General features: G+C 45.3%; 1 protein-coding gene across 5 annotated transcripts in view; it reads right to left on the minus strand.

Annotated features, from left to right (window-relative positions):
• LOC105480151 (insulin like growth factor 2 mRNA binding protein 2) overlaps nt 1-22,344 on the minus strand; it is a 193,018-nt gene that overhangs the window by 8,199 nt on the left and 162,475 nt on the right. For 2 of the 5 annotated variants that reach the window (XM_071091407.1, XM_011738659.3), the window contains exons 10-13: nt 21,320-21,448; nt 8,152-8,220; nt 7,086-7,202; nt 1,868-1,942 (exon numbers count right to left, since the gene is read on the minus strand). In XM_071091407.1, the coding sequence (XP_070947508.1) occupies nt 1,868-1,942; nt 7,086-7,202; nt 8,152-8,220; nt 21,320-21,448 (390 nt within the window). Of the gene's footprint in view, nt 1-918; nt 1,081-1,867; nt 1,943-7,085; nt 7,203-8,151; nt 8,221-21,319; nt 21,449-22,344 lie in introns of those variants that run through there. The other 3 variants (XM_071091408.1, XM_011738660.2, XM_071091409.1) reach the window with 2 other exon arrangements.

Genomic DNA, 22,344 nt, shown 5'->3' on the forward strand with positions numbered 1-22,344 from the left:
ATGTCTAACTCCAAAGGTAGAGGAGCCAAGAACCTATTTTCTTTTTTTTTTTTTTTAATGAAAAAGAACCACAGCTTACAACGTTCTTTTTTTTTTTTTCTTTACTTAAAATACTGAGATATAACTTACATAATCTGAAAGTCACCATTTTAAAGTATACACTTCAGTCCAGGCATGGTGGCTCACACCTCTAATCCCAGCACTTTGGGAGGCCGAGGTGGGCAGACTGCTTGAGGCCAGGAGTTCAAGACTAGCCTGGTCATCATGGTGAAAACCCATCTCTACTAAAAATACAAAAATTAACCAGGTGTGTGGGCATGCGCTTGTAATTCCAGCTACTTGGGAGGCTGAGGCACGATAACCACTTGAACCCGAGAGATGGAGGTTGCAGTGAGTCGAGATGCCACCACTGCACTCCAGCCTGGGTGACAGAGGGAGACTCCGTCTCAAAAAATAAAAACTAAAAAACAAAATAAAGTATCCATTTCAGTGGTATGTTGTGCAATCACTACCATTATCTACTCAAAACATTTCCATACCATTCCCCCAGATAAAAACCTCATACCTATTAGCAGTTAGTTCCAACTCCTCCTATTCTCTGGCAACTGCCAATCTACTTTCTGTCTCTATGGACTGACCTATTCTGGACATTTCATATAAATGAAATAATTTCATACATGGCCTTTATTTATTTTGAGACAGAATTGCTCTGTCACCCAGGCTAGAGTGCAATGGCATGATCACAGCTCACTGCAGCCTTGACCTTCTGAGTTCAAGTGATCCTCCTGCCTCAGCCTCCCAAGTAGGCTGGGACTACAGGTATATGCTACCACACCCACCTACTTTAAAATTTTTTTTGTAGAGATGGGGGTCTCGCTGTGTTGCCCAGGCTGGCCTCAAACTCCTGGGCTCAAGTAGTCCTCCTGCCTTGGCCTCCTCAAGTGTTAGGATTACAGGAATGAGCCTCCATACCTGGCTTATATAGGGCTTTTGCTGTCTGATTTCTTTTACTTCGTGTGATGGTCACCCATGTTGCACCATGCATCAGTACTTCATTCCTTTCTATGGCTGAATAATATTCTGTGAAATGGATATTCCACATGTTGTCCAATATTGAGTTGAAGCATTACTGTTTTTTGTTATCTTTTTCTTTTCATTAGAGATGAGGTCTTGCTATATTGCCCAGGCTGTTCTCAAACTCCTGGGCTCAAGGGATCCTCCTGCCTCTGCTTCCCGAGTAGCTGGAACTACAGGAGGATGCCACCACCTGCTGCCCCTGGCCGAGGCTATTGCTTTTGAGCAGTTCCACATGTGTGAATTTCCTCTGCTCAGCTAAAGTTTAAATATCTTTAATGATAAGGATTGTACTTTTATAAATAAATACATGTTTCTCACTTTTAGAAAGCTCAAGTTATAATTTTCCTAGGGAAGAAAAAAAGGTAAAAACAAAACAAAGTAAAACACACCTCACCAAAGAACTTCCAACAAACCATGCTATTTCCCCTTACACCTGGTTAGTCCTCTGTGGCTTGAAGGGTAGAAATGACTAAATGAGCCGGAGACATCCATCCTCAGAACCAGGGCTAAGAGATGAGAGGTGCCAGAGGAGGTACCACTCGAACTGGGCACCGACAGATGATCGACTTTTCCACAGGAGGGAAGGGGAAGAGGGCTTCCCAGCAGAGGGCAAACGTGCAGAAGGAACAGCCAGGATGGAGGTGGGGACGACAGGGTGAGCCTGAGCCCAGTGGGCAGTAGCAGGGAGGAAAATGGAGGCTGGGCCTCCAAAGAAGAGCCTTGAATGTGCCTTTGAGGTAGCTGCTCTGTGCCCAGAGCCTGCAGGGCTAAGGTGGCCCTTGGCACTAACCTTGAACTGGGCTTCTGGCGGCCCGGTGATGATGACCATCCTTTCGCTGACGTCTGGGCCTTCTGCAGGGGCGATCTGTGGTTCACAGGAGAGGAAAACGCTGACGCTCAGCTGCATTCCCTAGCCCCTCTTTCAAGTCTAAGTGGACGGCAAGCACACCAACAGGAGAAATTCGGTCTTGCTTCTGCCGTTACCCCTGGCTCTGTCTGATGCCATGCTGCCTCCACCCTGGTCTTAGGAAGTCATGGCTGTAATGCCCAGTATCAAATTTGGGTTTTTGGCCACCCAGGGAGAGTCAGACACAGGCCCGTAGTTACTGCCTGTCCCTGCCCCGAGCACCAACTGTGACGGGCCTCCTCTCACAGAGTCAAGTTTTAGGAAATAACCAGGGAGTCAAAAGCTCTAGGAAGAGGGACGTATAGGCTCTGCCAACCCACCTAGGGCCCAAAGGGAAGGAAGGGCAGGTCCACCAAGGTGTTAAATTGGAGTCGAGCTTGCAGCAAAGGTATCTCTGGTTCTAATTCTCAGCTTGCGGGGGTAGTCAGCTGCAAGTGACAATTGAGTTAGCGTATGTGTGGTCAGGACTGCTTCCTCCACGGCAAATGGGTCATTAAGTAAAACAGCAGCAGAGCAGAAATGGGGGCACGTTGGTTCCAGTCTTGGTTCTGCAAATCCTCCAAATCCCTCCCCTTGCTGTGCCTCCATTCCCTCATCTGTGAAACATGGGGGCTGGGCCCGGCAAGCTCCAAATCTCCTCTTTTTTTTTTTTTTTTTTTTGAAACTGAGTCTCACTCTACCGCCCAGGCTGGAGTGCAGTGGCGTGATCTCAGCTCACTACAACCTCCACCTCCCAGGTTCAAGTGAGTCTCCTGCCTCAGCCTCCCAAGTAGCTGGGACTACAGGTATCCGCCACCACACCCAGCTAATTTTTGTATTTTTAGTAGAGATGGGGTTTCGCCATGTTGGCCAGGCTGGTCTCAAAGTCCTCCAAAGAAGAGCTCAAGTGACCTCAAGTGATCTGCCCACCTGGGCCTTCCAAAGGGCTGGGATTACAGGTGTGAGCCACTGCGCCCAGCCTCCTTCTCTTAGTTTCTGTGAGTTCAGGTTCTCTTGCCACACTACTCAAACCCTGGGCTGAACAGGCATTTTTGTTAGAGAGATCCTTGTTATATATTTGTTTCTGCATAGCCTGTTTTATTCCAAAAAACTTTAGCTAAAAATAAATACAAAATCAAAACTTATTAACACATTGTAGCAAAAGCCACACATTTCGTCATTCAAAGTAAAATGAGGCCAGGCGTACAGTTGCTCACACCTGTAATCCCCACACTATGGGAGGCGGAGACGGACAGATCACCTGGGGTCAGGAGTTCGAGACCAGCCTGGCCAACATGGTGAAACCCCGTCTCTACTAAAAATACAAAAATTAGCCAGGTGTGGTGGCAAACACCTGTATTCCCAGCTACTTGAGAGGCTGAGGCAGGAGAATCACTTGAACCCAGGAGGTGGAGGTTGCAATGAGCCGAGATCAAACCACTGCACTCCAGCCTGGATGACAGAGACTCCATCTTTAAAAAAAAAAAAAAAAAAAGGAAAATGAGTGCACACCAGGCATTTAGGAACGTAAGGATGAGCCCAGACTGAGGTCAGAACACACATCTCCTAAGGTCCTCCACACCTGCCCCAGGTTGGCCGCAGATGCAGTTCTACGCTAAGATCAAATACGAAACAAGAAACATGGTCAATGACAGGGTCATCATGTTCTCAGGCAAAACCCAAGTAGCGGTTCAAGGGAGGTGCCATTCCTGAGACTAGGTCTCGAGAAAGATCTGTTGAGTGAAACGGGATTCACTCTCGGTGCTGCATTTGTGCAGAGATCACCTCTGGACCACTGTGTCACTTGGGCTCCTCCAGGAAGACCTCCAGCGCCAGAGGGTTCAATTTTGTTTCCTCTCAGTGTGTCCTATAAGCCAGATCCATCCATGGGCCTCAGGGTCCAGGGCGGCTGCTCCAGCTTTATTGTGAGTACACAGCCAAGACATGCTCAGACCCATCCCACTCTGGAAGCAGGGACCCCTTCATGGGATCTGCAAAGAGTTCTCTGGCCTTGACTCCTTGGTGGCATGAAGATAAACGTGAGACTCGGGTGACCAACAGCTGAGCTTCTTGAGGGACTTCCTTTGCTGTGGGCAGCCATTTCTTGGCAGGGCCTCAGCCAAAAAATACAGATCTGAGTGTGTCGAGGGGTCTGACACCCTCTGGTAGATCACACAGAGCCTGGCCATTGAGACTTCCGGCAGGATCCCTTGACTCTACTTTGAGATCTATACCTGGCATTAAACCTGGTCCTTACCTCAGAGTAAATAAGACAGAGTGGATCATGGCTGTGTGGTTCCCAGCTCCTACCACCACCCAAACCAAGAAGGGTGAATGGCTGATTCATGATTCACACTGACCAAATCAGTTCTGTCATCACCGTCCACTTCCTAGTGACTTGTGGCTGCTTTGCTCAGATTCTCCAGCCTAGACCAGAAGTTGGAGGGCTACTTATGCACTTCTGCTTGTGCTACTTGTGCACTTGTGCACTTCTGCAGTTTTGGAATGTCAGTCTATGGGCACGCTCCCTCTGAAGGGGCAGGAATGAGGACCCCATCTTATGACTGAAGTAAATGGGGCGCAGAGATAACTGCCAAGATCCCAGGGTAAGCAGGGCTGGAGCAAGGATCTGGAATTAGATGTCACTGGCTGAATTAATTTTGTGCAGCATTTGGAAGCCTGTTCTACAGGAAAGGCAGGTGATGTGAGCTCAGCTCTCACCTGCAACCAAAGCATCTCTTGGAGTGCATCACCCAGATCTTAGCTCTGTCCACCTCCTCTGGGCACTCTGCTCCCATGGATGAGTGTAAGGCTCTCTCCCCGCCCAGCAGCATCAAATGTGCCCCTCACTGTGGCCCCCAAAGACTGGCCCAGTAGAAACTAGGGTAGTGAGATCATCCATCTTGCTTTAGAGACAGATGTTTTCAGGGACCTGTTGAGACAAAGGGAATCTAGCAAAAAACAGATTTTTAAATTTTTATTTTCATGAGACAGTCTTGCTCTATCACCAAGGCTGGAGTGCAATGGCATGATCTCAGCTCACTGGAACCTCCACCTCCCAGGTTCAAGTGATTCTCCTGCCTCAGTCTCCCGAGTAGCTGGGATTACAGGCACCCGCTATCACGCATGGCTAATTTTTGTATTTTTATAGAGATGGGGTTTCACCATATTGCCCAGGTTGGTCTCCAACTCCTGACCTCAGGTGATCCACCCGCCTCAGCCTCCCAAAGTGCTGAGATTACAGGCATAAGTCACCATGCCCGGCTGATTGATTTTAAAAATTTGGAAATTTCCTTTGCAAATACTTGGCCTCCCTGGTTTATGCTATGGAGAGAGGCAGGAGCTGGGGAAGTAGAAGGTTGCTGGAGAAGACTGTTAGCCCAGCATAAAAAACACTATCTGGACCTTCCTAAGCTGTAAAGCCCATTCTGTCCTCCTGATGCAACACCGCTGTCTTTGCCCATCACAGAGGCCAGGAGCACAGTGACGCATCACCACTCGACCTTGCTGGGACCTGGAACTGTGGGATGCAGCCCATGGGACTGATCTCCCTCTTATTTTCCTAGAGGCCCTGCTGGGAATTACTCTGGTATCGCAGTTAGGTTGCTATGGTGGAAAAACACACTGGACCAGAAACAGAATAACCTGGGCAAATCTTGGCTCTCATATTCTTCAGCTTTGTGGCTTTGGACAAGTTAGTGAAAACTCCCTAGGCCCCAGTTCCTCATGGGCAATAGTAAATGAAGAGGTCCTGTGGTGGTGAGCCCCAGGAGGTACTGGATATCCCAGAAGTCAGCAGAATTTCTATCTCAGAGCCAGCCCTGCCACATGTGTGCCTTGCCCACGTCCCAGCACGATCTGAGCCTCACTTTTCTCTGCTGAACAAGAGGGGGATTTGATGAGATGGTCCCTCAAGTCCCTTTTAGTTGAAATGGTCCCTTCTCCTGCCGGCATCTCAGATTGCAGGACTGAAAGCTGGGTAAGGCCCAAGGCTGCAGCCAGCTGGGGGCGTGTTCCACACTTTACTCCGCCTACCCTCAGGGGTCAGGCCAGCACCTGCCTATCTGCCTAGGCTGGCATCTCACCTGCAGCAGGCCTGCTGGGCACAAGGGCCCCCACACCTCAGGGCTCTCATCCTGTCTGTCCACTCTGCAGATGAGATAAATGAGGCCTGAGAGGGAAAATGATTCACCAAAATGAAATTCTCTGATGGTCTCAGTGCAACCCTTGTTCTGTACTACTCAGAATATTTTTTGTTTTTTCTCTAGCACACTTGCTGTGGGAGAAATTCCAGCTCTTCCTGAGGAGAAAGTGTAAGCATTCTTTCTCTCCAAGTCATGAGACTTCTCATTTGGAATTCTGGGTTGTCCCATGGTAGCAAATTATTTTGCATAACAACAAAAACTCTGTTTCCGAAAATGTTTCGTGAGGCTTGGGACGTGCTCAGCATTCTGCCCGTGAGTCAGAGCTGATAGCTGGTCTTGGAGCAGGACCAGGGGCAAATAATCCTCCCCTTTCAGCTTCTCTGATGATTCTCCACACTGTGCTCAAGGAGGCAGGATGTGGGCCTGGAGATGCAGCCACGTCTGCATTTGCAGCCTTTCCATAAGTCAAGGACCTTCCTTCCTGAGCTGCTCTGCTCAGGCTGGGCTGCTTATTCAGTTAGATCCTCAGCTTTTGTTTATGATTTTATCATTGCTTTTAAAGAGTTTTTATTCATATTATTTTCACATAGTTCAGGGCCTGTGAAGTGGAGACTCATTAAAGCACCGTACACTGATACCTGCTAAGTTATCACTTCACTGCAGTCCCTTCCATTAGTTTGGGAAAATCCTCATCCTTTCTTTATCTTCTTGAGGACAACAATGATAAAACAAAAAGGACTGGATTGGGTTGTTGGCTACTAACATTTTTTTCTAATTCAGTGGTTAGTTGAAGAGTAAAGGAATAAGAAAAGGAAAGATGAGAGCGGACAGGGATAGTCCTGGGGCAAATGTTCTAGATCCCTGTGGGATTCTGTCTCTGCATGGTGTGGCACTGCCTGGGACTGAGAGGGCACAAGGGACGTGGGGTGAGGGGAGGTGGTAGAAAGGGCCACAAGGGCCATCGGGAGCAGCCTCACCTTGATGGAGGCTCCGGCGAATCTCGCCAGTTGTTTGATGTGTGCCCCCTTCTTCCCGATGATGGCGCCCACAGCCTGGGTTGGGATGAAGAGATTCACAACCTCCTGCTCTGGATACTGGGAGGGCAAAAAAGACAAGACAGAAGACATCATTCCAACTGGGCTCTCTCCTCCAGGCACTCCACAGGTGCCAAGCGCCTTACCATGAACCCCAGGGTGGGAAGGCCCCGCCACCCAAGGAAATGGCCAAAATGGTGCACGGGATCTTTCTGCGGCCTGCGGCTCTGCAGGTGTGAAGCCTGAGGAAGGGACCTGAGCACAGGCAGCACTCGTGACAGTCAAGGGCATTCTCCTCTTGAGCATCTCAATTTGTTGGATTCCAAAAGCTGTCTGTTCACAGGTTTTCTGTCTTATACAAATGTGATCTGTATCTCTCCTGTGTCTTCATCCAACAAATGAAAACAGCTATTAAACATACCTGGCCTGCAGACGGCCCCAAGGCATTCTGATGAAGGGAATGGAAAGCTGCCCAACCCACCTGGTATCCAGAGAAGCATTTTCACAACTAAACCTGCCCTGACCTGGCTGCATGGTGACTGCCCAGGAAAATGGGGTGAACCATCCCTCCTGGGACCCTGTGACAAAAGGCAGAGGCTCTTGGGCAAGGCTGCCAGGGTTCCTTGCAAATGGGGTCTGTGCAAATGACGTTCACCTCATTTGCTAGACTTTGTTCAAAGATCTTTGGAAACTCTGCTTTTCAGTGCCAACAGCACCTCCTCATCTGGCCTGCTTGCCCATCTGCAGCAGCTCCTGCGACCTGTGAGGTGTGCGAGCATCCACAGGACTGTGCAACAGGAACGGCACAGGCCTCTGAAAAACCTCAAGGACACTCGGGTGCTGGGGAGTTTGGCGTGCTCATGCTTTGAGGTGTGTCACTCCCAGGACGACCCAGAACCACAGGAGACAGGACCTGCACTATGAACATTCACTGGTCATCAAGGGCCATGTGGGCCCAGCCCCAGGAGAAGGAAAAGTGGCAGATGCGGCTGAACTGAGGGGCACTTACGGAGTGATGATGCGGGAACGGGCCAAACTGGTGATGGGGGTACAGGCTGGAAAAGTATCCGGAGTGGGTCTGCAGCATGAGAGAAAGAGTCAGTGGGCGGGTGCCCTCAGGGACCATCAGTGTCCTCAAGGAGGCAAGATTTCCCACGTGCGACACAGGCTCTCTGTGGCATCAGCTGGCTCCACTGTCGTGTCTACACACCTGTCCCTCTGTGTCTCAGATCTCTGCTCCACCTTTCCCACTGAGACCACTGAATGCTTGGCAAGATGTCCCCTGGTTGCAGTGGGTCCTGGGCTAAATATTCATCATTTCTAAACTGAGTCATGTTTGAGGCTTCCTAGGAACATACCAGCGGTGTGAACGCACTCACACATACACACATACACCCACTGACACTTGCACCCACACACTCTTTGAACCTGCCCTCGGGTGGAGAGACGGGGCCAGGGCCTTCCACTTTCTGGGGAATGATGAGTCGTAGACGAAAAAGAACAGAGTGTGCTGGACAATACCCAAGAGCTATTCACAACAAGCAAATGTGTTCCTGGGGAGACAGATCAGTCAGCTCCATCAGAGAATTCTAGAAGGAATGGAAAGAATCCTGAGAAGGGAGAAATGTAAAAGGAGACTGAGCTTTGGGAATCTGAAATGGGAGGATCACTTGTGTCCAGGAATTTGAGACTAGCCTGGGTAACATAGAGAGACCCATCTCTATAAAAAACAAAAATAGGCCGGGCGCGGTGGCTCAAGCCTGTAATACCAGCACTTTGGGAGGCCGAGACGGGCGGATCACGAGGTCGGGAGATCGAGACCATCCTGGCTAACACGGTGAAACCCCGTCTCTACTAAAAAAAATACAAAAAACTAGCCGGGCGAGGTGGCGGGCGCCTGTAGTCCCAGCTACTCGGGAGGCTGAGGCAGGAGAATGGCGTGAACCCGGGAGGCGGAGCTTGCAGTGAGCTGAGATCCGGCCACTGCACTCCAGCCTGGGCGACAGAGCGAGACTCCGTCTCAAAAAAAAAAAATAAAAATAAAAATAAAAAAAATAAAAAATAAAAAATTAGCTGTGTGTGGTAGGGCGCACTCTGGTCATAGCTACTCAGGACACCAAGGTGGGAAGATCACTTGAGCCTGGAAATTTGAGGCTGCAGTGAGCTATGATTGCACCACTGCACTGGTGCTGTGCCTGGGTGACAGAGCAACGCCCTGTCTCCATAAGAAAAAAGAGAGAGACTGAGAGAGGAGAGAAAGAAAATGAATGTGGAGAGAGAGAAGCAGGGAACAGGAGGGCAGATATGGACAGAAAAAAAGTAGAGCTATTAAGAAAACAGAAATTTATAAACTAGCTGCTTTTATTTATTTTTGAGATGGCATTTCACTCTTTTGCCCAGGTTGGAATGAAGTGGCATGATCTTGGCTCACTGCATCTTCCACCTCCCTGGTTCAAGTGATTCTCCTGCCTCAGCCTCCCGAGTAGCTGGGATCACAGGTGCCTGCCACCATGCCTGGTTAATTTTCTGCATTTTTTTTTTTTTTTTGAGACAGAGCCTCGCTTTGTGGTCCAGGCTGGAGTGCAGTGGCCAGATCTCAGCTCACTGCAAGCTCTGCCTCCCGGGTTTACGCCATTCTCCTGCCTCAGCCTCCTGAGTAGCTGGGACTACAGGTGCCCGCCACCACGCCCGGCTAGTTTTTTGTATTTTTTTTTTTTTTTAGTAGAGATGGGGTTTCACTGTGTTAGCCAGGATGGTCTCGATCTCCCGACCTCGTGATCCACCCATTTCAGCCTCCCAAAGTGCTGGGATTACAGGCTTGAGCCACCGCGCCCGGCCCCAATTTTTTGTATTTTTAGTAGAGATGGGGTTTCACCATGTTGGCCAGGCTGGTCTCATACTCCTGACCTCAGGTGATCCACCCACCTCAGCCTCCCAAAATGACAGGATTATAAGCGTGAGCCACTGCACCCCGCCAAGTAGCTGCTTTTTACTGAATAAGTACTGTGTACTAGATACTAACATAGATATTTTGTGTCCATTCATAAACTCTTTTAATCCTCACAAGAGTCCTATGAGAGGAAACTGTCTGATTTGATATATATTTTTTTTTTTTTGAGATAGCATTTCACTCTTGTAGACTAGGCTGGAGTGCAGTGGCGTGATCTCAGCTCACTTCATCCTTCACCTCCCAGGTTCAAGTGATTCTCCTGCCTCATCCTCCCAAGTAGCTGGGATTACAGGCATATGCCAAGCTCAGATCATTTTGTATTTTTAGTAGAGACAGGGTTTCACCATGTTGGTCAGGCTGGTCTTGAACTCCTGACCTCAAGTGATCCACCTGCCTCGGCCTCCCAAAGTGCTAAGGTTACAGGCGTGAGCCACCGCGCCTGGTCTGACATACTCTTACAGGCAGAACGCTGACCTGAGTCAGCAGAATCGTTAGCTGTGCTTTACATAAGGCTGGGTCAACACTGACATCACTGCTCTAGGAAAGGAGGTGAACAGCTCTGGGCACCATGGAACCAATTCCCACAGGCCCACCCTGCCAGATAGTCCCCCAGGAAGACGATTCCAACAGCGGTCAGACGTGGCCGAGGCTTGGAGTCTGGTGGCCCAGCTTTCATTTGAGGACCCCTGAGCAAATCTCACAGTGACGGGCATGCCCTCCATCCCCCGAATCTCCTGAAGGTTAGAACGTTGCCTTATGACCCAATAGGGACAAAATGAAACCGTTGCCCTTTTTGAGCTTGGAGCGAGAAGGCAGAGATGTGAACAACTTGAGGAGCTGTAGGTTACCAGCCACGCAGCCGGCGACAGAGCTCTACTTAACATGGCTGTGGTGCTAGCCTTGCTTTGACTTGCAAAGGGGCTGCAGCGGTCCCTCACGCCCACAAGAGGGCGCTAAGAGATCAGCAGTCTCCTGGCAGCCTCAAGTTTTGCAGGAAGGTGGGTGAAGCAGTTTCTTTTGGCTCTGCTTCTTTCTTAAGGACCCCCTGGAAAGAACATCAGCTCCAGAGCTTTCTCTGCAGGTCCGTGTCCTGGGCCATGAAGAGCTGGGGAAGAATTCATGCAACTCCTCTGCACAAAACTCTACTCTGGGAAAAGGGCACTTCAGCCCTCCTCCCGCGTGAAGAATCGTTCCTTCAGGTCTCATGGCAGAAATAGTAATTCCTTTGAACTATGACTTACCATTTCCTTACAAAACTCATGTGAGGCCGGGAATAGACAAGCCACAGTGTAGCTCCTATTTGGGGTTCAAATACTTCTCACATAAATACTATCAAATTTAGACTTCCTAGGAACTCAGGGTAAGAAAGAGATCTTTAAAATTAGCTGTCAAAGGATAAAAAGGACAAATTCTCTTTTATTCATGAGTCACAGCTGGAAAATTGTCACAGGGAAAAAATCTTGAACTCTGCAATTAGGAGCTTGTTTGCAGCGAAGGCTCTGCCGTTAGCCCCTGTGTATAGAAGTTCATTTTTGGAGTCAGAAGATCTGAGTCTCTGAACCACTACCTCTGCAAGTTGGATAAAATTATTTAACCTTTCTGAGCCTTATCCACAAACAGACTCAAATAATATCTAGTTCTTATAGTATTGTTGTGAGGGTTTGTTCATTCATTCATTCAAAAGGCATTTGAGGCCAGGCACGGTGGCTCACGCTTGTAATCCTAGCACTTCGGGAGGCTGAGGCGGGCGGACTATTTGAGGTCGGCAGTTCAAGACCAGCCTGGCCAACATGGCAAAACCCCATCTCTAGTAAAAATACAAAATTAGCCAGGCATGGTGGTGGGCACCTGTAATTCCAGCTATTCAGAAGGCTGAGGCGGGAGAATCGCTTGAACCCGGGAGACAAGAGGTTTCAGTGAGCCGAGATCATGCCACTGCACTCCAGCCTGGGTGACAGACAGAGACTCCATCTCAAAAAAAAAAAAAAAAAAAAAAAAAAAAAAAAAAAGTGTCTTATCAGAGCGTACTTTCTAATGCCCATTCCCTTCCCATACTTTTTTTTTTTTTTTAAAGACTGACTAGCTCTGTTGCCCAGGCTGGAGTGCAATGGCATGATCTTGGCCCACTGCAAACTCTGCCTCCCGGGTTCAAGCGATTCTCCTGCCTCAGCTTCCTGAGTAGCTGGGATTACAGGTACCCACCACCATGGCCAGCTAATTTTTGTATTTTTAGTAGAGACAGGGTTTCACCATGTTGGCCAGGCTAGTCTCGAACTCCTGACCTCAGGCGATCCTCCCACCACGGCCTCCCAAAGTGCTGGGATTACAGGTGTGAGCCACTGCAGCTGGCTCATTTTTTTGCATTTTTAGTAGAGACAGGGTTTCACCATGTTGGTCAGGCTGATCTTGAACTCCTGACTTCAAATAATCCATCTGCCTCGGCCTCCCAAAGTGCTGGGATTACAGGAGTGAGTCACCATATCTGGCCCCATTCCCATACTTTCTATTAGGTGATGTCTATAGCCTCAAATGGAAGGGGGCTTTCAAATCTTGCTTATTTATAATGGTCAGAAAAAGTAACTTGGCAATGACTCAAATAACCATTTTAATGGGAAAGCAGGCTGTAGTCATCTGCCATCTGGTTCAAGGCCCCGAGGGATAGGGAGGTTGGTAGGGAACCCTGACCCTGATGTGGCCGCTAGACTCACTGTCCCAGTTCAAGAGTCTCACCTATTTTATGAGGGAGGAGCTACTTTATTTTTGAGTGTTTCAAAAGCATTTTGGGGAGGGGGAAAGGAGGTGTGGTGGTGAAGGCACTCCTGCCAGGTGCGTCCTCACCCCCTGGCCCCCCACCCACTAACTGAGAGGCAGAGGGAGGTGGGTAATTATTATCCACAGGCTTGTTTCAAACTCTCAACTTCAGGAACACTGGTGTCTGCCTTTTCTCTGAGTTTGACTCTTCTCGGGGGTAGGTACAGGAGTACATATCAAACACACTTGTGAAAATTAGAAAAGGGAATTATAAACAGCAGAGCCTCCTTTTCCTGGGAGAACTGCAGGGTTCAAGCTGCAATGTGTGACCATCTGATACACAATTTAGGTAATATTCTGAAGCATGAAGAAATCAGGGGATGGGAAGAGTGGAGGGTGGGAAAGGGGAGAGTGCAGAGGGCAAGGACCAGGCATAGGAATTATGTTTCATTGATCTTTTGTATTGTATTTTTCATTCCAATTTCACTTATTTCCACCCTGATCTTTATTACTTCTTTTCTTCTACTAATTTTGCTGTTGATATGATGTATTACATTGATTGATTTGCATATGTCGAACCATCCTTGCATCCCAGGGATAAATCCCACTTGGTCATGATGAATGGTCTTTCTAATGTACTGTTGAATTCAGTTTGCTAGCATTTTAAGGCATATATATGAATTATGTTCAAATATTTAAATAGTTTTAGTGTGATAACAGAGTGATACCAGACTGCAAAGCTGGCAGGTGCTCCCTCTGGGCACCAGGGACATGGGCCTTAGGAAGGGGCGACAACTTGGCCAGAGGGTTCAGTGTTGTGACATAGCTTTCTAAGATGCAGATGGTGCACTGCTCTATGCCAGCTTGTCAAAGTGTCTCCTTACGTGGAGCTGCCTGTCCTGCTCTGTGTGTTCTCACGGGACAACCTTAGAAGCTGGAGGGAGCTAGGAAATGGTGAGCCAGCAAGAGGTAGAGCCAAGATGTTAACACAGATCTCTGTGTCTGCCTCTGCAGCCCAAGATCTAAACCACTGCACTCACTGCTGAGCTCCCCTGGGACATTCTAAACTCACTGGTTCAGGTGGGGTCTGGGGAGCATGCTAAGAAAAAACTCCCCTTAGGATTGTAATTATGCTGTTGAGTGCATTTAAATACATAAATGGACAATTAAAATCCATTAGACATATATAAAGAATCAGCAGCATGAAGGAGAGGAGCCCAGCTGCACAAGACAAGCGAATGACCCCAGTGAGTGAATGGAGGGAGAAGGGAGAGCTTTTTACAAAATTGTGATTTGATCTCCTAGTGAGATTCAAGAGGACAGTGCCTCAATGATTTGTATATAGACTGCTATGAGAAATGAACAATCAGAGAACCAGAGTGACCCTGGATATGAAAAACATGGTTAAGTAAAAACTCAGTAGAGGACGTGTAAATAGTAGGGAAGACACTGCTGAAAAGCCCATCAGTGCATGGGACTGTTAAACCACACAAAACCAAGACAAAGAGTGGGAAGTGGACAGACACAAAGAGTAGAGTGAGGTTTGCTATAACTCTCCTCCTCTGGAGTGGGAACTCCATAAGGAGAAAATAAAGTGGATGGCAGAGAAGCAACACTAAAATTAATTACGGAAGGCAAACATTCTCCTGAGCCAAAGAAAAACACGGATCTTTAGATCAAAGCACTCAGATTCAGATTCCTGAATTCCAGGCAAATTATTACAAAAGGCAAAAAAACTTATAGACACCAGGGGGAAAAAAAAGGACAGGCGTGGTGTTGTGCACCTGTAGTCCCAGCTACTCAAGAAACTGAGGCAGGAGCATCGCTTCAGCCCAGGAGTTCAAGACTGCAGTGAGCTGGGATCACACCACTGCACTCCAGCCTACTAGATGACAGACAGAGCAGGACCCTGTTTCTTAAAAAAAAAAAAAAAGAAGAAGAAGAAAAAAGATATCTATGAAAGAAACAGTGCTAGAAGTAACATTTTTAGAGTTCTAAAGTAACTATGGGCTGGGCGTGGTGGCTCACGCCTGTAATCCCTGCACTTTGGGAGGCCAAGGCAGGCAGATCACTTGAGGTCAGGAGTTCAAGATCAGCCTGGCTAAAATGGCAAAATCCCATCTCTGCCAAAAATAGAAGAATTAGCCAGGTGTGGGGGCACATGCCTGTAGTCCCAGCTACTTGGAAGGCTGAGGCATGAGAATCGCTTGAACCTGGGAGGTGGAGGTTGCAGCGAGCCAAGATTGCACCACCGCACTTTAGCCTGGGTGACAGAGAGAGACTCTGTCTCTAGAAAGATGATAGATACAGATTAGATAGATAGATAGACAGACAGACAGACAGATAGATAGAGGAACTATGACCCAAGAATTTCTACCCAGAATTCATTCACATGTGAAGGAAAAAGAAGGGCATTTTCAGATACAGAAAAAGTTTAGGAATCATACTCGTGCTATTTCTGTTAAAACTTGTTTGAGAAAATACTCCAGACATTTAACAACAAAAAATTCAAATAAATAACTCAAAAAATTGATAGGGTGTGGAACACAAGAAGCTGTCTGCAGTGAGCAATGAAACCAGTAAAAGTTTAGTTAATTCTAAATAACTGGACTATACGGTTGTGTATTTATTAAGAAAGCAAGCTTAGGCCGGGCGTGGTGGCTCACGCCTGTAATCCCAGCATTTTGGGAGGCTGAGGCAGGTGGATCACCTGAGGTCAAAGTTCGAGGCCAGCCTGGGCAACATGGTGAAACTCCGTCTCTACTAAAAATACAAAAATGAGCCTAGCGTGGTGGTGGGCACCTGTAATCCCAGCTGGGAGGCTGTGGCAGGAGAATTGCTTAAACTCGGAGGCAGAGGTTACAGTGAGCTGAGATCATGCCACTGCACTCTAGCCTGGGCGACACAGCAAGATTCCATCTAAATAACTAACTAACTAAACATATATATATATGTGTGTGTGTGTGTGTGTGTGTGTGTATATATATATATATATATATTTTTTTTTTTTTTAAAGAAATTAAGAGAGAGAAGTAACCACAAGTTTGGATATTTAAAAGGCAACAGTCTGTTTTGTATCACTTTATATCAATACACATAAAAAGAAAAATTAAGTGGAAAAAATTTATATTTTCATAGGAAAATATAAATGAACAAAATCAAGTTAAAAACTTAAAAAATAAAGCCAGATCTGTATCTCAGTATAAGTCAAGATAAATTCCCCATGAATTGCAGACATATACAATCCTCCAAAGCCAACAACTAAAAACTAGTGTAAGAAAACATGGGCCAGGTGTGGTGGCAAGTGCTTGTAGTCCCAGCTATTGAGGAGGCTGAGGCGGGAGGATTGCTTGAGCCCAGGAATTCGAGGCTGTAGCGTGCTATAATTGTGCATGTGAACAGTTACTGTACTCCAGCCTGGGCAACATAGCACAATCTCTTACACAAAGAAAAAGAAAATACGGGAGAGTATTTTATTTTTGCAGTCTTGGATGGGAGAAGGCTTTTTTCCTTAGCATGATGTCAAAGGTCAGAAACTGAAAAGGAAAATATCAATCATTTTACTACCTTAATTTTTAAGTTTTCTGCATGAATTCTGGTGGAGAGAAATCTGTGAATATTTAAAATACATATACGCTTTGAAATAATAATTCCAGTCTTAGAGAATTTACTTTCAGATATACATACTCACACACTTGTGCAAAGATTTATGTAGAGGCACACCTCACTGTATTGTGTTTGGCTTTATTGCACCTTGCAGATAATCGTGTTTTTTACAAACTGGAAGGCTGGTGTCAACCCTATGTCACACAAGTCTATTGGTATCATTTCTCCAAAGGTACATGCTCACTTTGTGTTTCTGTGTCTGCATTTTTAAGCAATATTTTTAAATTAAGGCATGGATATTGTTGTCTTCTCAGACATAATGCTATTGCACACTTAACAGACCACAGTATAGTATAAACACAACTTTTATATGAACTGGGAAACAAACAAAAAAAAAGTGTAACTTGTTTTATCATGTTATTCACTTTACTATGGAGGCCTGGAAATGAATCCACAGTATCTTCAAGATATGCCTGTAAAGATACTGATTTTGACATTGTCTGTAATACTAATAACTTGGAATCAACCCAAATGTGTAAAACTAGTGTGCTGGTTACAAAAATGATGATAAACTCATTTAATGGAATATTATGCAGCCATTAAATAAAACTAGGTCTAGCTATGGAAAGATGCCCAGAATATGTAAAAACAAAAGTTGTAATTCCCTGTGTACAGCATAATTTCATTTGTATTTTTTAATAATATGTTTGTATGTATGCCGAGAAAACTTTTTTATAACTACTACACTTCTAGGGAGAGGGTATTGGGTGAAATTTGGCTGAAAGAAGAAAGGCTAAAGGGAAATGTTTACATTTAACTTCAAACAGAAGTTCATTCAAGATATATATATATATATATATATATATATATAGTGAACTACATATATAGTTAAGTGGGAATTCTGTGTATGACAAAGTTGGCATTTTAAGTTGAACTATGAACTACTGTTCACTATAAATGAACATATATATAATATATACATATAATTATTTATGACATAAGACACCACAAATAAAGCAAAGAGAATATTTGTTGAAAATATTTACAACATGACAAGCGGTTAGCAGCCTTAATATGTAATTAGCTATGATGAATCATTAAGAAAAAGATGAAATAAAAAGATGATGATAATAGCAGCTATGATTTACATAGCAGTTACTGTATGTAGGTTTTAACTGACTTAATTACCCTCATAACCATCCCCTAATGTAGGTACTATTATTTCTCCCAGATCTGAAGAGCTTAAGTCACTTGCTCAAAGTTAAAAACAGCAAGTGACAGTGTAGAAATTCAAATGCACACAGTCTGCTCTAGAACCTAAGTTATATTACTTCTCAATAGACTGAGGGGCCAAAAATACAGAAAGCAACTTATCAGAGAGAACAAAAATGGCCAATACAAAATTTTTCAGTCATATAATAATAATTTTAAAAACCGCGTATTTTAAAGTATCAGACTGTGAGGAATAATTGGGAGTGCTGGTGTGGAAGAAAAAGTCCTGCTCTGTTACACACACTCTTGATGGGAATGAAAAGTAATATACCTTTTTTGTATCAAAATTGTGTACTATGTATCAGCATAGAAAATGAACACATTCTTTGATTCTATTTCCAGGAAATTATTCTGAGGAAATAATTGGATAAATGAATCAAGATGTATACACACAAGGATTTCCATTCCAGAGTGAAAATTTGGGGGAAAAACTATAAATCACATATAAATATACACACACACATGCACATACCTACACAGAAACACTGCTTATGTCTAGGTTAAGAAAAAACTTGCACTTTCTGCATTTCTGTATTATTTGCTGCTTTCTTTTTTTTTTTTTTTAGGATCAGAGAAATGTGTTGTTTTTTTTTTTTTTTTGAAAATTCAAAAGTACATACTCCCTGCTTCTTAAATACTATCCACGTATTACTTTTATAACCAGAAAAACAGTAAAAAAAAAAAAAAAAAAAAAAAAAAAGTGGTAAAGTTTTCATATACACACATATGTATTAAAAATTCCAGAGTTTGGAGACCAACCTAGGTGTGGATGAGCCAGTTATAAGGAGGGACACAGACTCCCTGACCTTTGGATGGTAAAAGCAAAAGTATTAGAGCTTTGTGATATATAAAAGCAACCAAGAAATACCTTGGTTCCTTGAAATCTGAATGCCTATGTGACAGGAAAACAACACTGTCAGTATTTAAAGTGTCTCCACCACCCTATGCTGCTGTTCTCAGGAGTCCTGGGCCCACCAGGGAAGCCTACAAGCCTGTGGTGTGGACTTCCCAGGTATTGCTCCAGGAATAGCCTAGGTCCTGCACAGTTGGGCAGTGAGGGCCGTCTCCATGCTGTTGGACCTGCACTTCTGCAGCTGCATGAAGGAGATGTCTGTAGAAGCCACCATGTCTCAGACAGTCAGGGCAACTGGATTAGAATCTACTCTAATATTGACCCATGGGATCAAGATCCGAATTACCTGGTTGTTTTTGTTTTGTTTTTAGTTTAACAATTTTTAATTTAAAACCTATTTTATGAATAACAGGGACCACATATTTTAGCAAAATGGTTATTCTACTATTTTAGTAAAAATCTGAGATGCAAAGGAAGCTTTCCAACTGGCAAAACCTATTTTCAAGTTTAGAAATATTCTGCTATCAAAAGAAAAATTATCTCCTTGTTAAATTTAGTTCAGGGGTCAGCAAACTTTTTCTGTAAAGAAGCAAATCATAAATATTTTAGGCTTTGTGGCTCATGTGATCTGTATGCACCTACTCAGCTCTGCCACTACAGGGGGAAAGCAGGAATAGATAATATGTATATAAACGACCGTGGCTGTGTCCCCTAAAAACCTTTATTGATGAAAATAAATGGTGAGCTAGATTTGGTCCTCAGGTTGTAGCATGCTCACTCCTATATTTGAGATTACCAATTTAATTTAATTAATTTATTTATTTATTTTTGAGACGAAGTCTTACACTGTCGCCCAGGCTGGAGTGCAGTGGCATGATCTCAGCTCACCGCAACCTCCACCTCCCGGGTTCAAGTGATTCTCCTTGCCTCAGCCTCCCAAGTAGCTGGGATTACAGGCATGCACCACCACACCTGGCTAACTTTTGTAGTTTTAGTAAAGACGTTTCACTATGCTGGCTAGGTTGGTCTTGAACTCCTGACCTCAGGTGATCTGCCTACCTCAACCTCCCAAAGTGCTGGGATTACAGGCGTGAGCCATCATGCCTGGCCTAGATTACCAATTTTAGAATTGGTCTAATTTATTATGCTCTTTTTCTCTCCCCACTTATATTACCTATACTGAGAGGGTAGCCTAACGTTTGAGGTTATCTTCTGTGGGGCTGTATGTACAGCCTCTCTCCCAAGAAATGATACGTGCCTCAATGCCACTTAATTGTAACTCACTGGGCCATTCTCAGATCTGACAGCAAAAATATGGGGATGTGAAACTCTCAAGCTATTCTTACTGCTTGGCACAGCCATGTGACTGACAGCTGCCACAATCCCTCGTACTGCATCTTTAGGCTGCTCAACACACAAGGCTCAGTGTCAGTCCCCTCCTTCAGTTTAAGGGGAAATGGATTTAACTAAAGAGGTGGTATGGAGAGATTTAGAAATAACTCAGGGTGCCAGGCACCTGTAATCCCAGCACTTTGGGAGGCCGAGGCAGACAGATCACAAGGTCAGGAGATCGAGACCATCCTGGCCAACGTGGTGAAACCCCATCTCTACTAAAATTAGGTGGGTGTGGTGGTACGTGCCTGTAATCCCAGCTACTTGGGAGGCTGAGGCACAAGAATCACTTGAACCCAGGGGCAGAGGTTGCAGTGAGCCAAGATTGTGCCATTGCACTCCAGCCTAGTGGCAGAGCAAGACTCCACCTCAAAAAAAAAAAAAAGACTCAGAAGAGTCATATATAAGCAGGAATGCAGAATGTGTGCATATATGTGACTGAGGATGTGGGTGTCAGTGTGTGACTGCATTTTGTTGGCAGTATGACACAGGGGATTCATCCTGTCTCTCTACTGATAACCCAAAAAACGACTGGGAATTCACACAATGGGAAGCCTACCCCAGAAAGCACTTCTCAAAAGAACGGAATGGCTGAGGCAATGTTCACCCACCCAATTCTTCCCATTTAAACAGCATAAACATTGGGGGAAAGAAAGTTTGCTTTAAAAATAAGCAGTCTGTGTAGAGAAAAATTAGGAATCAAAAAAAGCTGTCAAGCATCCTGAGCCCCAATTTGATAATGCATTAATCTTGAATAATGCTTGTGAATGAAAACAGTAAGTAAAACACTCATAAAATTCACATTTCTTCTGTTGTGAACAAATACTTATTGAGAACTTACTAAATACCAGGCATTGTGCTAAGTGTTTAGATATAAACAATGTATGTAATATTTTCTTTTAAAAATTGCCTATTAATAAACAATACATTTGACTTGTAAACATAGGTAGAAGCTGCACATGTATGTATGTAGATATATATCTAAGAATCATCCAGGTACCCTATATACTTTAACAAATGACCAACACTCAAGAAATGTTCTTATTTGAGCTAACAAGTCCTTTTTTTATAATAAATTAGCTTCTAGTTGATGAATTTGCTGTGAGTTTCTTTCTTTGCTAGTTGTGACATACTATATTTAAGAACATGTGTTTAGAGGATGGTTTAATATTAAGTTAGTTGCCCATTAGGAAGAAGTCCTAAGAAATGTTGAGTTCAACCTACATTGGATTCATCTCTACTCGAGCATGGCCTTTAAATGAAAGCTTCCGTTCTGATTCCACATAGCAGAGTCATGCTGCTGCCTGGAGGTGCCCAGCGCATAAGCAAACCTCCACAAGCTGAGCTACTTACAGCGAAGGGGTGGTAGGGGGCAGCGGGGGGAGCTCCGCGGGGCCCTGCTGGTGGAGATAGCACGGACAGTCCTGTTGAAAAGATGCCAAGTGCGCTGAGGTTCAACCCTGGGATCAGATTGGCTTGTTGCTGGGAATAGAAATGGAGAAAAAAGATGAAGGGAGGAGACCAGAGAGGCCCGCACGCCTGGGTCAACCTCCCTCTCTTGTCTGAATGGCACCAGCGTCTCCCAATCAGCTCTGCCCAGGCTCTTCCTACCCTGTATCAGAGGTGGGTGCCACATCTCAACCTGACCATGGTGTTCCTTCAAGGCTTCTCTGCCACCCTTGGGCATGTCTACATATCTTATCATGGAAAATGAGGCTCTTCCTGGGGATGGCAGCCACCTTGCCAGCCTCACCCCTGCTAACCCTTCATCTCCAACCTGGTCAGTCCTGTTCCCTACATACCTCTGAGCCCCTGCACATGCTATTTATTTCCTAGGCAAGGAAGTGCTTTTCTCCTTTCTCACCTGGCTAAGTCCTACTGACTTGCAGGTTTCACTTGAGCAGAGATGACCCTTCATGTAGGAAGCTTTCTTTCATCCCAAAGCTCAGCTCGAATGCCCTGTCTGTGCTCTCCAGCACTCCTGTTTCCCTATGCCAGCACTCATTACGTGGTATGTGAACAGCTTGTTTAGTTACCTCTTCCCCTTTTAGTCCAGAATTTCCTTGCAGACAGAGACTGTCTTACTTTGTGTTGTGTTCTCAGTGCCTGGTACACAGTAAGTACTCGATAAATATTCGTTGAATGACTGTTTAAAACAAATTGGATTAACAGTGTTTTCCAACTCTATCCATGGAAAGATCAGATCCTTCACATGATGTAAAGTCCCACATACGTAAACTCCATTATCCAGCTTTGGGATGGTTTACAACTTTGTCTCTCTGCTATTTAGTTGTTGGCTTTGTGATCATCTTGCTTGCTTATTTTACATTTCTACATGGGGATGGTCACACAGGCTGGGGGTGGGTTTTAACCATACA

Source organism: Macaca nemestrina, chromosome 2, assembly GCF_043159975.1.
Source record: "Macaca nemestrina isolate mMacNem1 chromosome 2, mMacNem.hap1, whole genome shotgun sequence".
Lineage (NCBI taxonomy): Eukaryota > Metazoa > Chordata > Mammalia > Primates > Cercopithecidae > Macaca > Macaca nemestrina.